The following is a 16,470-nucleotide window of genomic DNA, read 5'->3' as shown; positions in this document are numbered from 1 at the left end:
ACATCATTCTCGCCGCACGAGAAACATAAATTAGGCCTATCTCTAATGGAGGTCCCAGGCTTCTCTGTTAGACAGAGGTCTCTCTCTCTCTCTCTCTCTCTCTCTCTCTCTCTCTCTCTCTCGCTCTCTCGCTCTCTCGCTCTCTCTCTCTCTCTCTCGCGCTCTCTCTCTCTCTCTCTCTCTCTCTCTCGCTCTCTCGCTCTCTCGCTCTCTCTCTCTCTCTCTCGCGCTCTCTCTCTCTCTCTCTCTCTCTCTCTCTCGCGCGCTCGCGCTCTCATATCTGAGATTTCATGCTGTGCCTTTGGCAGGGCAGCTCAGGTTTTCCCAAGAGAGAATGTGCTCCTGTGAGCTGACAGATGAGAAGATTTATTACTCCTTCCACACGTCAACGCATTCGTTGTCCGTCCTTCAATCACAGGCATGAAATACTCATCTGAGATTTTACAGATGTCCTTTGCTATATAAAAACAAGTGACGTCTTTCACGCAGCCCTTTTTTGTTGTTTAAAGACCTGTAAACGGCGCAAGATCAGCTGGTCCGTTCCCAAAGCAGAAACGGGTTGTGCTGAGATATCATCATTCGCCATCATGCTATCGTAAAGAGACATGTTACACTGCATCTGTGAGTGATGAGAGTCATCTGTCAGGACAGATGTTCCTGTTCTGTCCATCATAGGAGCGCTGTGCAGTGCAGCTTTGGAGATCCCAGAACAATGAACGCAGCAGCTGGCGTGGAAGCTCGGAGCAACATGTATGTAATAGCATTTTAGGGAGGTTTGTAATACCTAAAAATTAAGGCCCTAATATACTCAAGGCAAAGTCCTTTTTCTTCACTTAAGAGGTAAAAACAAGTTTGAAATACCTGAGCAGAAAAAGGAAAGCAGTGAGAAAACGGCAGTTATGAAAGCATTCTGATCAAAGCGATGTGGATATGTTTGCACTAGCTTCGCAATTCGGACTCCAGTCAAGTCGAAATGATGTGACATAAGTTTGTTCTTCAATTTCTCTTGGAATATTGTCCCGCTTTTATTGTCCCACCCTCAAGAGTAGGGGTGGGACAAAATATCGATAGGGCGATTATATCGTTATCCTTCTCTGTGCGATATGAGAATCAATACGCTGGCGCCAAATATATATATATATATATTTTTTTTACTAGCCTTTAGTTAACTAGCCTAAAAAAAAAGGTTTTAACGGGATGGCGGACAGCAGTGTGAGTAAAATAATAAGATGCCCCAGACAAAGTCTCTGGACGCACTTCGGCTTTTATACCATTGATGGGACAAACGTTGTAAATAAACATCTTTGCCGCTCTTCACTGAGCACTTACACAGATGCACACGGGAGTGTTTGAAAGCAGGCGTCTATCAGTGGATATATTAGGGATCCGCTGATAGACGCCTGCTTTCAAATGCTCCCGTGTGTACCTGTGTAAGTGCTCAGTGAAGAGCGGCAAAGATGTCTATTTACAACATGTTTTGGAAGCGTTGATCATTGTAGCCAATCAGAGAAAATTTTAAAATACCCAAGTCGGTACCTTTGAAAACACTATTCCCAGGTTTATTTTAAGGAAGCTGGTAAACACTTATATGTTCCCAGGTTTAAATAAAAGTAGTTGGTAAATTTTGAAATGTATCCAGGTTTATATAAAACTAGTTGATAAGCAGTTAAATGTCTCAGTTTACACACAAAGAAAGGTTTAAGCTTTTAAAAAGTATAAGCATATTTTTTTTTAATTTACTTAAAGTGTTAAATTTAATTTACAGACTGAAAAACTTTTTGTGCTGTTTTCTAAACAGTTTGGACTTGAATAAAGAGAGAAAACCTGCACTTAACCTTTTCACAGGCATTTTGTTTTCATAGTTAGACAGATATCGTGATGTATCATTATAGGATTGTCTAGCAATATATCTATTGTCTAGTAATATTCCCACCCCTTCTCAAGAGATGTTGTTTGCGAGAGGGAGGGGAAGTTAATGTTTTTGAATAAAGATTGCGAGGGCACATTTAAGAAAATGATGTAACCGAGATAAATCATTTATTATGAACACAATATGCAATATTCCATAAAAATAAAAATTGTCGTTTTTGATTTCATGGTGAGTTTAAGTAATGTTTCTTGCTCTTATAGGAAATCCGAGGAGGAGGTGGACATGGACAAAGTGACAGCTGCCATGGTGTTGACCAGCCTGTCCACTAGTCCTCTGGTGCGGAGCCCTCCTGTAAAAGTTAGCGGTAAGTAACATTAGATCACAACTACACCGTGATCTCAGTCCTCGTGAAGTCATTTTCACACTGCCTGCTGTGAGCTGCAGAAACGCCTTGCTTTTCACTTAGCTATTTCCTGTTTTCAATGTCACATGCGCATGAAAAAGTGTCACATGAGATGGAAGTGCATTAGCTCAGCCATCATGAGACTAGCTTTTGCTGTCTTAAAGCTGTCATCTACTAATAACATAAAGAGGCCATATTCTACACTTCTGTAGCATTGCATTTTATTCCCTGAAATCCTATTTAATGTTAGTAAACATGTCTTGCATCAAAACTGTCATAAATGAGTTAAAATTCTATACCCTCTCTCTCTCTCTCTCTCTCTCTCTCTCTCTCTCTCTCTCTCTCTCTCTCTCTCTCTCTCTCTCTCTCTCTCTCTCTCTCTCTCTCTCTCTCTCTCTCTCTCTCTCTCTCTATCTATCTATATCTATATATATATATATATATATATATATATATTATATTTATATAAATAAATAAATAAATATATATATATATATATATATATATATATATATATATATATATATATATATATATATATATATATATATATATATATTACACACACACACACACACATCTACTTAATATACATCTACAGATCTCCTTTTGTGCTGACATGACATAATAAATTAAGACTTCTATATGTAAATGACCTGTTATGATTGGCTAACCTCTTTGCATATGATATGCTGGGGTGGGTTATTTTACCTCTCAATACTGTATCAATATTTTAAAAAAAAATTTATTTTTCACATAAATATCATTTGGGGGAAAAAAGAGACTTTAGAAAAAGAAAAAAAAAGAGAAGCTAACAATATATTTACACAAAGAAAGAAACAAAGTGCCAGAGAAACAAGTAAAAGATCACAAAAAATATATGACGGATCACAGTTTCAAAAATATTATACAGTAAATATAATATAGCAGTTTCCTGCTGATTCACATTCTGAAACAGTGTTATTTTATTTTTCTTTACTGTATGTACTATTGTAGTATTTTATTTTTCAGTTTTCATTTAAATTTTAAAGTTTGATTAATTTTGTTATGTGCTTTTGTTGTTTTCATTAGTTTTAGTTCATGTCGATTTTATTAATTTCAGTACTTCAAAATATTTTTTTTCTGTTAGCTGTCAAGGCAACATTTCTAATTTTAAAGTTTTTAGTCTATTATTTTTTTATTTATTTAAGTTAACAGAACTATTTTTTTTTTTTTTTTTTTTTTAGTTGACAACAGCAACACTGCTCAGAATGATAAGTTAATAAATCATGTGTTAATATGTAAACATGGCTGGTCATCATTTGCTATAGTGCTCAATTCTGGAAAAACAATCATGTTTTCTTTGCCTTACCCAGGGCAGAAAGTCATATGTTGACAGTAGACTTTAATTATATGGATTTCTGGTGAAATCACTGTTCATTTAGTTCACCACTAACAATGCGCTATCACTTTAATTCTGCACGTGCAGCAGAGCAAAAATAGACTGTGTAGAAACGTCTGCACCGCTGCCGCTCCTGGAACGCATTGCTGGACTGCATTCATGTGCAGTGTGAATGCTCTAACCGGTTAACATGAGCACTGAAATAAATATGTACCGCATACTCACAGCAAACAGATCATGTGGGAAATGGGCATTAAAAGGGCTGCATGATGTAAAACTACATCTTACCTCACATTTAGAAAAACAAGGCAACATATTGGATCGCACTCATTTCATCGTGGAGGCGGGAAAAGAAAGTTCTGTATCCCGCAAGATTTAAATGCAAAAGAAAAGGAAAACATCCATGAACCACTTTCCATGAGCCTACTCTGCCCTGATTGGTCAGACGGCCCAGTCTGTAGTGATCGGTCTACTTCTTACAGGGCGTGTTGTAAACAAAATGGCTATTACCATATTTGAATTTCAGCTCCGGAGGCTTCCTTAGCACTTGATACACAGTAATACAAACAGTAACAAAGGCGTCAGTTTTACCTCTGTAAATCCTGTTTAATCATCCGGATGTCCTTCTGCTGTCGCCTACGCTGTTGTCTTCCTGTAGCTCTTCTCCCCTTCTTCACATTAGCCTACATTAATTTCACCTCCGCTTGTGGTTTTAACACCTTCTCTTCATCACCACGTGCCCTCTCGTTAACCTTTGTGGTTGGTTACAAACATTAAGTTCAAGGAACTTAATTTTCACACCTTTTGCTCTACATAATAAACGAAGGAAGCCAAATGTAGTAAACAATACCCTACACCCTACATATCACTAAGTATTTTAGGTACTCAAATAGCATTCAAGCATTTTTATATATTTAAGCATATATGGCATTACCTTAAAAGCAAGCAAAATAACATTTCTTGGAAACGGGTAAATAGCAATGTCAGTATCCAAAACAGTATGTAACAGGAAGCAATTTCTGACTACTCGGTTCGGCAGTTCAGAATAGTTCTTTCTTTTAGGAGACAATAACTTTATTTGTTGTGCACTTTGATCTTTAAACCTTTGCAGACATTCTACATTTGCCAACAGCCACATTACAAATTACACACTGCATTAAAGCTAAAATTCGAAAAAGCATAATAGGGACACTTTAAAATTATATTACCTTTTAATGTAAGAGAAGTAACATATGTTTATTCTGTATGTGCCACGTTACAAAAAAAAAAAAAAAAAAAAAAAAAAAATATATATATATATATATATATATATATATATATATATATATATATATATATATATATATATAGATATATAGATATATATATAGATATATATATATATAGATAAAAAAGAAAAAAAATGTATCACAGAAATAAATTATATTTTAAAGCAATTAAAATAAAATAAAACTATTTTAAACTGTAATAATATTTCACAATATTAAAAAAAATTTCTGTATTTTTGATTAAATAAATGCAGGCTTAATTAGCATTAGAGACTTCTTTCAAAAACATAAAAAATAGTAATGTGTCCAAACTTTTGTCCAGTACTATATATATATATATATATATATATATATATATATATATATATATATATATATATATATATATATATATATATATATACACACAGTACTGGACAAAAAATATATATATACAGTACTGGACAAAAGTTTGGACACATTACTATAAAAATTTTTTAATATTGTGAAATATTATTACAGTTTAAAATAGTTTTATTTTATTTTAATTGCTTTAAAATATAATTTATTTCTGAGATACATTTTTTTTCTTTTTTATCAGCCATTACTCCTGTCTTCAGTGTCACATGATCCTTCAGAAATCATTCTAATATGCTGTTTTGCTACTTGGTTATTATTAATGTTGGAAACAGTAGTGCTGCTTAATATTTTTCTGGAAAATGTGATACCTTGTTCTGGATTCATTGATGAATAAAACATAAAAAAATATATAATTTATTCAAATAGAAATATTTTCTAACAAAATAAATCTTTACTATAACTTCAATTTATCAATTTAACACATCGTTGCTAATAAAAGTATTAATTTCTTTCAAAAAGTGGGACCCCAAACTTTTGAACGGTAGTGTATATTGTTACAAAAGATTTATATTTGAATACATGGATTACATGGATAACTAATAGTTGTATTTGTGGCACACAGCTGCGCACTGCAAAGTCCAAATGCGTCTAGTTTGAAAGCACAATGAGCCTGTGCTGCTTCTTGACTGCATGCACACTGCAAATGGACCATGTGTGAAACGCGCGCAAGCACTTGATGAAGACGTGTTATAACTTTTGAAGGCCTTTAATAGAGTACTATAATTGTAGCTTTTATGTGATATAATAGGACTTAAACTTTCTGTTATGACATTGCATTAAAGCACTACTGCACACTGAGAGTTTCATAAACTAACATGACGTTAATGCTTTACACTCCTCATTACACTTAATTGAAAGTTTAGTGTATTATAAAGCAGTATATATGTCGGGATGATGGTTATTATAATTACTTTACGCACTTAATGTGTCTTTATACCCTCACTGTATTCCATTCTTTCCATACAGAGGGTCTAAATGGCTCCTGGAAGGACGGAGGTTTCACTCCATCAAGCTACAGCAGCAGTGGATACTGGAGCTGGAGCGCGCCCAGTGACCAGTCCAACCCGTCCACGCCATCCCCGCCCCTGTCCGCTGACAGCTTCAAACCCTTCCGAATGCCCAGCCTCAACGGGCCGACAGACGACAACATCGATGAGCATGACGGCAACAGCTTGCTGTTCGACGAACCCATCCCCCGCAAACGCAAGGTGAGCCACTGTCATCTCACCTTCACTTATGGAAATTTGATCAGGCGTAACTTAGTTAAACGCTACTATAGGAAGAATGGATAAAGGAAGATAATATATTTACAATGAGCGCCACAAAAATCCGCAGCCACCCTGCCGCCTGTGTCCCTGGCACGGTTTGTGATCCTTGAAGTGAAATTCAAATGTAATTTAGAATGAGACAAAGACCCTTATGTGAGTGCTGAATACTTCATGTTTATGCTAGAGGTCGATTTGCATATTCATCGGCACCAAAAATGGCTTTTGCAAATATTGAATATCTGTAAAAAATAAGTGCCAGTATTATAGTTTTATTTTTAATTATGGCTGGTTTAAATGGGGTTAAAATGAGGAGAAAGTAAGTTAGCGGTGGTTGCAGTGTATTGAGCATCATTTAAACTGCTTTATTTTATATTCTGAATAGCGCAAATAGGCCTAATCATTTTTCTAGTTTTGGTTGCACAATAAACTGCTCCTGGGATTTCATACATTTTGGAGACTGGAAATTTGTGTAAATTTTTTGACATTCAGCATATTTATTTTACAAATTTCAAATCAGGCCAATCAGAAATCAGGTTTGTAAGCTCTTAAGTTATGGGTGTCTACAAAAATCTAGTATCAGTCAACCACTAGTTAATGCCATTATGCCTTCTTTTTTTTAGGGATGTTAGTTAATGCATGTGACTCAAGTGGAAAATGGTTAAGGGAACATTCCAACATGGTAAATTACAAAAATATTAATAAAAAAAAAAAAAACTATCAGCCCAAAACACATTTCAAGACCATGATGAATGGAAAAAGCCCTAATCAAAGACCTAGCGCAAAAAACATGATTTCTACATTGTGTTCAGTGCATTTCCCTATGTATTTCAATGCAGATTCAGAAATATGCAACTTGAGCTAAATAAATAATGATTATATTATTTTATGATTGACAGACCTTGTGCTTTGTATTTTATTCCTGCATGTGACATGGCTCCTGAATTTAGAGGAAGGCGTGTGAAAGTGATTTATATCTGGACTCATACTAGCATTGCAGACAGATTATTTGAGAAGTCGTGGGTACATATTTCTTTACTTTTAATAACACACCGTCCTCTCTGGGATGTGGCTCATTTGGAGGTGCCATTACTAGACATGATGATGCTGTGTAGAGAGGCAATTTACTTGTCTTTACGAAGATAAGTTACCAATGCACTAGGCTGCTCACAGGCACCAATCTATTTTATCTTCCAGTTCATCAGGCTCATGTCAGGTGCATCCCAGATTCTGTCAGTCTTCCCTCATTTGTGGGAATGAATAGACCACCTTTATCTCAGTTGTTGTCTCTCTAGCTTAGGACTCCAGGACAACAGCAATACCAGTGTTTGTCGGTGCCTTGTTTTCATTATCACTACTATTATCCTTGCATTTCATGCCATGGACATAAATATACTGTATATAATTTTTTGTTACATTTTGTATTATAAGAACTTTTATTTATTATTTTTATTTCAGCTACTTGCCAAAGAAACATTTGTCATTTTCATTAAGTTTAACTTTATGTACTAAAATAAAAATGAATAACTAAATCAACATATAAAAAATAAAAATAAAAATTGAATATTATATATAAATAACAAATTTTTCTTAAAAATATATACATACGTGTGTGTATTTATATATGCAAAATAATTATACACAGTACACACTTTTATTTTGTATGCGATTAATCGCGATTAATCGTTTCACAGCCCTACGAGAGAGGAGCTGTAATAATGTAAAATATGTGAAAAATAATGCGTTTTTTAAATAATCAAGCTTGAAAAAATATTATAGTACACCCCAAAAAACAAAATCAACACTTCATAAAAGGCCATAATAAAAAAACTGTGGTAGTACTATTATACAGAGTATACTAAATATTTACCATATTCATGTACAATGGTACTCACAACCTTTACAAAAATTACTGTGATAGTACCATGGTACATTGATGGTATCATGTAATAATATTATGGTACTCTTCATGATGTTTAGATACTTAAAAAAAAAAAAAGGAATAAATGTTCAAAAAGTGCCATGGTACTGTTTGGCACTTTTTGTGTGCTGATAGGTGGTGATTCTCCAAAGTATTTTAGCGAATATTATGTCCATAAAACATGGTAACTGAATGATTACCATATTTATGTATTACCTGTATGGCATTTACACAATCAGTGCTACCTAAAAAAAATACCCTGGAACTACCATGGTACATTACCCTGGTACCATGACCTAAAAACCTTGCTAGTACCACCATGGTACATTTAAAGTAATGATTTCACACCAGTTCCTACAACTATATCTAATTAATAATGCTGTTGATGAAGAAGTTACATTCCTTTTAGATTAATTTCTAGGAATTGCTGTTCTAGGAATCACGAGCTGCCTCCAAACACATCAATCTGTCATTTCTCAGTGTCTTTCCTGGCAGCAGCTTCAAAAGAGTCTTTCCTAAAAGAAGAAAAATGGCCAAGCTTTCTGCTTTGACCTTCAGCTGCCTTCTAGAGAGTTGACTTCAACACGAGTCACGAGGACACCAGCCGGTTTCAACTGTTGTTAATTAGTAGCTGGTTTATAGCACTGGGAATTGCGGCGCTGTTGTCATCCAGGGACATGGTGAACCGATTATGTGGGAATGAGCTGCTTTGTTTGCCAGACCAACACAATGGCCATCTTGAGAAAATTAAATTAGCGTCACAACAATGGTAAACAAACTACCGCACGCCACCTGACATAAAACCATATGTCGAGAGATCGAAGTATTAAGACTTTCATCTTCACTTACGCTCACTTGTACTTTCAACTCGAGTGCAGTTTTGACACGGGAGCCGCCGCTCTCAAATGACAATTGTGTAATTAGTGCAGACACATTGTGTGAAAAATGACATGAGCTTTGAAAGACCTGCGCTATAGTGTCACTCTCATTGCCGACCAATTACCAGCCTCGGAATAGAGCAAGAGAGACATCTAAGGTGGGCGTCCTGCTGAGGCTCTCAGTTCTGCTCTCACCCCTTGAATCCCCCCCCCCCGGTCTGCCAATTGATGATGATTAGTGTACTCACTGTGCACCTGTGTCCTTGACAGAACTCCATGAAGGTGATGTTCAAGTGTCTGTGGAAGAACTGCGGGAAGGTCTTGAGCACAGCCGCCGGGATCCAGAGGCACATTCGAACCGTCCACCTGGGGTAAGCTACCTGTGGTATCACAACAAATTGTGTCGTATTCAATAACCACCCACAATACATTTTAAACAGGTGTGAAATGCGCTGAAATAGCACTGCGTCATATCTAAATTAAGTCATTGTCATTTTTTTTCTATGCAAACACGTCTCATTTTATGTCACATTTTATGTTATGCTTATTATAGATTGTGCCTTTAACGGTAATACAAATTGTTAATGAGAGGGGTGTTTGGTTCATCACCGTTCTAAAGTTTGGGGTCAGTGGGATTTTTAATAAGTTTTGATCAAAAGTGACAGTGAAGACATTTACAATAATTTCAAATAGATTTTTCAAATAAGTGCTATTCATCAAAGAATCCTGAACATATTTTTAAGTTCCATTACAGGAAATAGTCTGAAATTTCCATTTGCGTTTTTCCGTTTTCGTCATCCTAAAAATTCGTCACGTACAGAAACCTTGCACACTGAGTCCGATGCGTATTAATTAATTCGCAAAAAAATTCGCAAAACAATACAAAATGGAGTCTTCAAGCAGTGAGGATGATTTTGTTGTCCTCTCTTTTCTTAAAAAGGGAAAAATTAAGATGAAATATTGGGTCCATCCAATCCTGAGGTTACGTATGAAAGGAAAGAGAGTTCCACCCCCTTATCAAGGAGCTGCGGGATTATCCCGAGCAATTTAAAATTGACTCCAGGATGTCACTGGCCCAGTTTGATGCATTGTTAGCGATACTGGAGCCACATATTAAAACAAGACCACCAATTTACTTGAACCAATTGATCCTGAACAGTTCTAGATTTTGGCCTTCGCTTTTACGGTGGCTCTGAAATGTCAAAACACTTCTCAAAATGCTTGCTACAGATGCGAAAAACGCAGACAATCTAAGTAACCTTGAGTCCGAAATTCTCGTATTTTTTTTTCTTCCGTATTCGTCATTCAGTGGCTCTCAATTGTCAAAACACCTCTCAAAATGCTTGCTACGGATGCAAAAAATATTTTTTTTATGACGGACGAAAGTTTCGGAGGTAGTGTGTAAACGTGATTGACATAACGTGAGGTCGTATTTATTTTTTAACGTGCGAAATTTTCGGACGAGAATTTCGGACTCAGTGTGCAAAGACCTTTACGGACCCCAGACTTTATAATGGTAGTGTACATGTGTAAAATAAGTCCATTAAGTGTGGGAAAATCATTTAATTATGGCAGATTTTTAGCGCATTCAGTGCATTCACCCTGATCATTTTATAATCGAGGTTACACTTAACAAGGAAAGAAACAAACCCAGTACATCAACACAAGCATACAAAAAAAAAGTTTTACATTTATTACCAAAAAACTTTTCATGTCATTTGCAAAACGTTTCATGTACACTTAGGCAGATACCATTCACATTTTTATGCTGTTATACAATCTCTTGGCTGAAATTTATCACAGTGATCTCTGGATAGCATATAGTGGGAGATAAGAGACAACAGACTGCTCCTGGTTCAATGTCAAAATGTCAAAACATGAGACTAATTCCAGCAGGATTATCACCACGCTTACACTATTACTGCGGGGCACAAAGTAATGACAGCCAAGGCCAGATGATTTTGAAGGAAGGTTTATGTTTCTCTCTGCTGAAGTCTGATTAAACCACAGACCGGGAGGATTTCTGAGAAAATCTAATTTTCAGAACTATGGTTCAATGGAAGGGCATGAGAAACTGACGGTTTTATGCATCAAGTAACTGTTGAAAACGATATACCATAGCATACTATACTATACTACACTACATCATACCATACTGTAGAACACTACACTATAATATACTATATCATACTGTAACACAGAATGCTACACTATACCTTTACCATACCATACTTTTTAAATAAATACTTTTAAAGATGTATTAAATTGATCTAAAGTGACAGTAAAGACATTTTGTTACAATGCATTTACAATAGTAGGACAATACAGTTACAATCAATTTCTATTTCAAATAAATGCTGTATTTTAACTTTCATCAAAAAATCCTGAAAAAAAATTATGTATCACAATTTTCCACAACATTAATCAGCACATCAGTTTTCAACGTTGATGATACTAAGAAATGTTTTTTGAGCACCAAATCAGCATATTAGAATTATTTCTGAAGGACCATGAGGCATTTTACTATGGAATTCACATTACACATTGCATTACACCGTAATCTACAACACTACACAATAAAATACCATAGCATATCATACAATGTAATATAATGTAATTGATCATAGTTTATCTCTATGGACGGTTCGGCATGCATGTAATTTGTGGATTAGTTGTAAAGTTTATCCATCTTAGAGTGAAGGTTTATTATTTGCATGCGTTTCTAAGTCTTGCCATTTTAAACATTTTAATAAATTTTACCATTCAAGTACAAGAAGAGGTGAAAGTACTTGCGCACTCTTTTCTGTGCACACTCGCGTTTCAGACAGCGTGCAAACACAGAATTTAGTCCTCTTTCGCGTCTCCTTGTGCTTGAACGGACACACACACACACAAAACGATCTCAAAATACCCGTCTCGCCATGTATTATTGTAAACGCAGTCGGTTATGTCTTAAGTGAACGTAAACAGTTGAGAAAGAAATCAGATGTATATTATTATATTGCATCCGTGCATTAGGTCTTAAAGTGACCGCTGCCTATAAATACTCTCAGATGTCTGTGTCATTAATGTTAATCAAACAACTAAACGCAACTTTAAATTTTTTAATCTATATTTAATTTGTACAGTGAACACTATGGAGTTACTTTACACTTAATTATTACATTTCTGCACCTGAATACTACTGTTAGACCTTACTTTGGTAACATTTTATTTTAAGGTGACGTAGTTACACGTAATAACAGTAAATTATGCATAATTACAGGTAACTAACCCTAACCCTAAACCAAACCCTAACCCTGACTGTAACTCTATAGTAAGTACACGTAGTTATTTAATATTACAATGTAACTACGTCGCCTTAAAATAAAGTGTAACCCCTACTTTTATTTGTAACTTTGCTCTATTGTATGTGTGTATTTGTTCTTATTTTATTGGTATCAAAGCAGTACTTAAGTTACGTAAGTATAAAGTAGTACAAATGTTTACTACTATAGTTTCACAATGACAGGTTTGGCTTAACTACTATATTGTCAGATTCAGAATAAAAATGTTTATATCAAATGTAAAAATGAATTCATATTAAATCAGGCAATTAAAAAACTTTGCAGCCATTTTTTTCAGCTTCAGTGTGGAAGTACTGTGATTTGCCTTTTATAGGGCTTTGCAGTATGACAGAAAAGTATAGTGCTGTATATTATAGTACCTTTAAAGCAGTTATATTAGTGGTGCACATTAGAAATTTAAATGAAAGCAAGTCATAGTGTTGATATAACAATGTTTCAATGATCTGTCTCTCTTCAGGAGGAATTGTGACTCAGACTGTAGTGACGGTGAGGAGGATTTCTACTACACTGAGATTAAGCTGAACACAGACTCTGTGGCGGACGGTTTGAGCAGTCTGTCTCCTGTGTCCCCGTCTGTTCTGTCTCCCCCGCCGGGTTTGGACCAGAGACAGCCGGATGGCACTAACGGGGCGAAGAATGAGAACAGCACCACCACCCCTCTCAGTCGCTCCGCTCCAAGCGCACTCTACCTAGTGCACACAGACCACGCCTACCAGGTACAGCCCATCCAATCACAAGGAGTTTACACACATTTACATAACATTACATCACTTGAGAGATCCACTCTGATGCTCTCAGTACACAACCTCTAGACAGAAGTAATATGAATTTGACCTAGTAGTTCTATGCAATTACAGAAAGAAAGAAAAACATTTAATATCAGATGACAGCCTCAATATGATTGAAGTATCAACAGGCCAAGCTGTGCATAAAGACACCACTCAATTTCTTTATGGAGGATGATAAGGTCACAACACATGAGGAGATTAAGATGAGAAGCCACGTTTCTCTTGATCACATTCACGGCTGTTCAAAAGGTTAGGGTCGGTAGGATGTTTTTGAAAGAAGTCTCATATGCTCACCAAGGCTTCATTTATTTGATAAAAATACAGTTATAACAGAAATATTGTGAAAAATATATATAGTGACAATGTTCTTGAATATATTCTAAAATATAATTTATCCCTGTTATGGTGAAGCTGAAATTTCAGAAGCCATTACTCCTGTCTTTAGTGTCACATGATCCTTCATAATACGTGTCGACGTAATCGATTACACTCTGTTTATGTTCATCGCAAATTCCTTGTCATGTTTCACACAAAATAAAACTCTAGAGCAGATTTTAACGGCTAGTATGGCAGTGCCACTTAATACGGTTGCGTTGATACAACGTTTTGTTTTTTAGGAGCTTGACAACCCCATAGAGACAGAGCGCAACGCGTCATAATCTGAAGACCACGCCCACCGGGGGGGAAAACAATCCAACCGTCTCCATTGACTTTGCATTGCGAGAGGCTGCCTCCTTGTCATTTATGACTTATAACAAAAGACAGAAAAATGCATAAAAGCTGCTGTGTGACAAGGTGTACAGCAAACAAGCTAAAAGTTTTTATAATCTGTCGACCACAAAAAACATGTGTTTAAGGACACAAAAGTGGTTACAGGCTGGAACGAATGGGTAAATTGGGATCCTGACACTCAGTATGCACTAAAAAATGCAGTAAACATTTTGTCACTGGTAAGTCAAATATCCAAATGTCAGTTTTATATATTATATTTTTGTAAGCTAAGCTATACTGTCGCCGATTACGTTCCCTACTCCAGCGGACGCAGTTCTCAGAGTAATATGACACCTTGCGCTCGGTTTCAATTGCCTGTATTCACTTTTGTGTCCTTAAATGCTTTTTTTGGGGGGTCGACAGATTATAAAAACTTATTTCTGGGTTTTTTAGCTTGTTTGCTGTACACCTTGTCACATAGCAGCTTTTCGACATTTTGTTTTTTGTTATAAGTCAGAAATGACAAGGAGGCAGCCTCTCGCAATGCAAAGTCAATGGAGACGGTTGGATTGCCCCCCCCCCCCCCCCCCCCCCGGTGTGGGCGTGGCCTAAATACGCTCTGTCTCTATTCTAGAACCGAACTGACACCAGCACATTTTCAGGACTCACAACTGCATTCTTGACAATCCAGGACGGGATTTGAGAACCACTACTAAACACTGAAACTGAAAACCAAAGCACAAAACAAAATAATAAAAACCATTACATAATGATAACCCTGTTAAACAATGAATGTAATCATACATCTGCTGAACTGTTACATGGCTTTAAATGACCAATAATAGGGTGACCAATAAAGGAAAGCCCACTGAACTTGAATGCTAGATGTTTTCACATGCAGCCGAGTCATAATCCCGGGCCCGTAGAGACTCTATATCAGTGTGACTGTCACCCCACAGGCCACAGCCCCTGTTACCATCCCCTCCACCAGCTCCACTGGCTTCACCCCCTCCAGCAGCAGTTTCAGTATCTCCTGGCAGTCCCCACCTGTCACTTTCACTGGCACCTCTGTGAGTAAACACACATACACACACGCACACTCCTGTGCCCATCACACACATGCACACACTGAACTCCAGTGTGCCTTGCGTTAGACCGTCCCCTTATACACATCGATTGTCTCTCATAACCACCCACTGATCTACCACGGTTTGGCCCTTCATTTGCACATTTGAGTTACCTGACATCACTGTCAGACACATCTCTGAGATGTGAGTCACATATCTCATCACTGATAGATAACCAAATACCAAAACTCTCACAAATCAAGCTAAACAGACAACAGAGTGTTTCTGTAAATTACACTTTGAGGTTTTTACGACAGGAAATGGATGAATGACGCGTTTGGCCGTGTGTGAAGGATTTGAACTCTCTCTCTCTCTCTCTCTCTCTCTCTCCAGGCTTCTCCCACTCACAGCCGGACGCAGGGCTTTGGGGAGCAGCGCTCTCAGACCATCGCAGTGCTCTCGTCTCCCCCGAGGGCTGCAGGCTCACTCAGGTACAGTCTTAAATACACTTTAAACACTGTATTTAAAGACACTTTAAATACACAGAGCCTTACACCTGAAGAAATGAATTTTGTACTTTAAAACGGCTGTGTGAAATAGTTAGACCTGATGAATGCTGGAAGTATGGTGGCCGTAAGGGACATTCTTACACGTTTTACGAGCGTCCAAATCTATCAGCACATCATAAAATCTGTAAGTAGTGTAGAAAACTACAATTAACAATATGTTCCGCTCTCTATGATGCCAGAAGCAAATCACAAAATGAATATCCATTTTTCATACTCTACATTATCATCTTGTGATGTCTACATTCACTTGTTAAAAATTAGTGATTTCAGTTTTTGTTTTTTTAATTCTGACAAATTATCGTCCAGAATTTTTTTTTCTTAATTTTATTGTTTTTACATTGCTTGTATCATGTTTGTTAATAATTTGAACAAATATGATTAAAATGATGTACACTCATCACTTGAGATAAAAACTCCAGTCATATCAGTGACATTGAAAATCTGTTTTATTCTGTATTATATATATATATAATATTGTTATATCTCCCCAACTGTCAAATAGTATACATACATACATATATATATATATATGTATGTATACTATTTGACAGTTGGGGAGATATTCAAGGAGACATTTACAAGCAAAATTATATACAGTATATT

General features: G+C 36.3%; 1 protein-coding gene across 4 annotated transcripts in view; it reads left to right on the top strand.

Moving 5' to 3' along the window:
• znf704 (zinc finger protein 704) overlaps nucleotides 1–16,470 on the top strand; it is a 49,475-nt gene that overhangs the window by 31,713 nt on the left and 1,292 nt on the right. For 2 of the 4 annotated variants that reach the window (XM_084130915.1, XM_084130916.1), the window contains exons 3-8: nucleotides 2,131–2,234; nucleotides 6,288–6,529; nucleotides 9,656–9,756; nucleotides 13,190–13,448; nucleotides 15,191–15,301; nucleotides 15,692–15,789. In XM_084130915.1, coding sequence (XP_083987041.1) covers nucleotides 2,131–2,234; nucleotides 6,288–6,529; nucleotides 9,656–9,756; nucleotides 13,190–13,448; nucleotides 15,191–15,301; nucleotides 15,692–15,789 — 915 coding nt within the window. The remainder of the gene's footprint in view (nucleotides 1–2,130; nucleotides 2,235–6,287; nucleotides 6,530–9,655; nucleotides 9,757–13,189; nucleotides 13,449–15,190; nucleotides 15,302–15,691; nucleotides 15,790–16,470) is intronic. The other 2 variants (XM_084130918.1, XM_084130917.1) reach the window with 1 other exon arrangement.

The sequence above is a fragment of the Abramis brama genome, assembly GCF_963993115.1.
Source record: "Abramis brama genome assembly, chromosome: 12".
Classification (NCBI taxonomy): domain Eukaryota; kingdom Metazoa; phylum Chordata; class Actinopteri; order Cypriniformes; family Leuciscidae; genus Abramis; species Abramis brama.
Note: the sequence above shows the minus strand (reverse complement) of the source record. Positions and strands in the feature narration are given on the sequence as shown.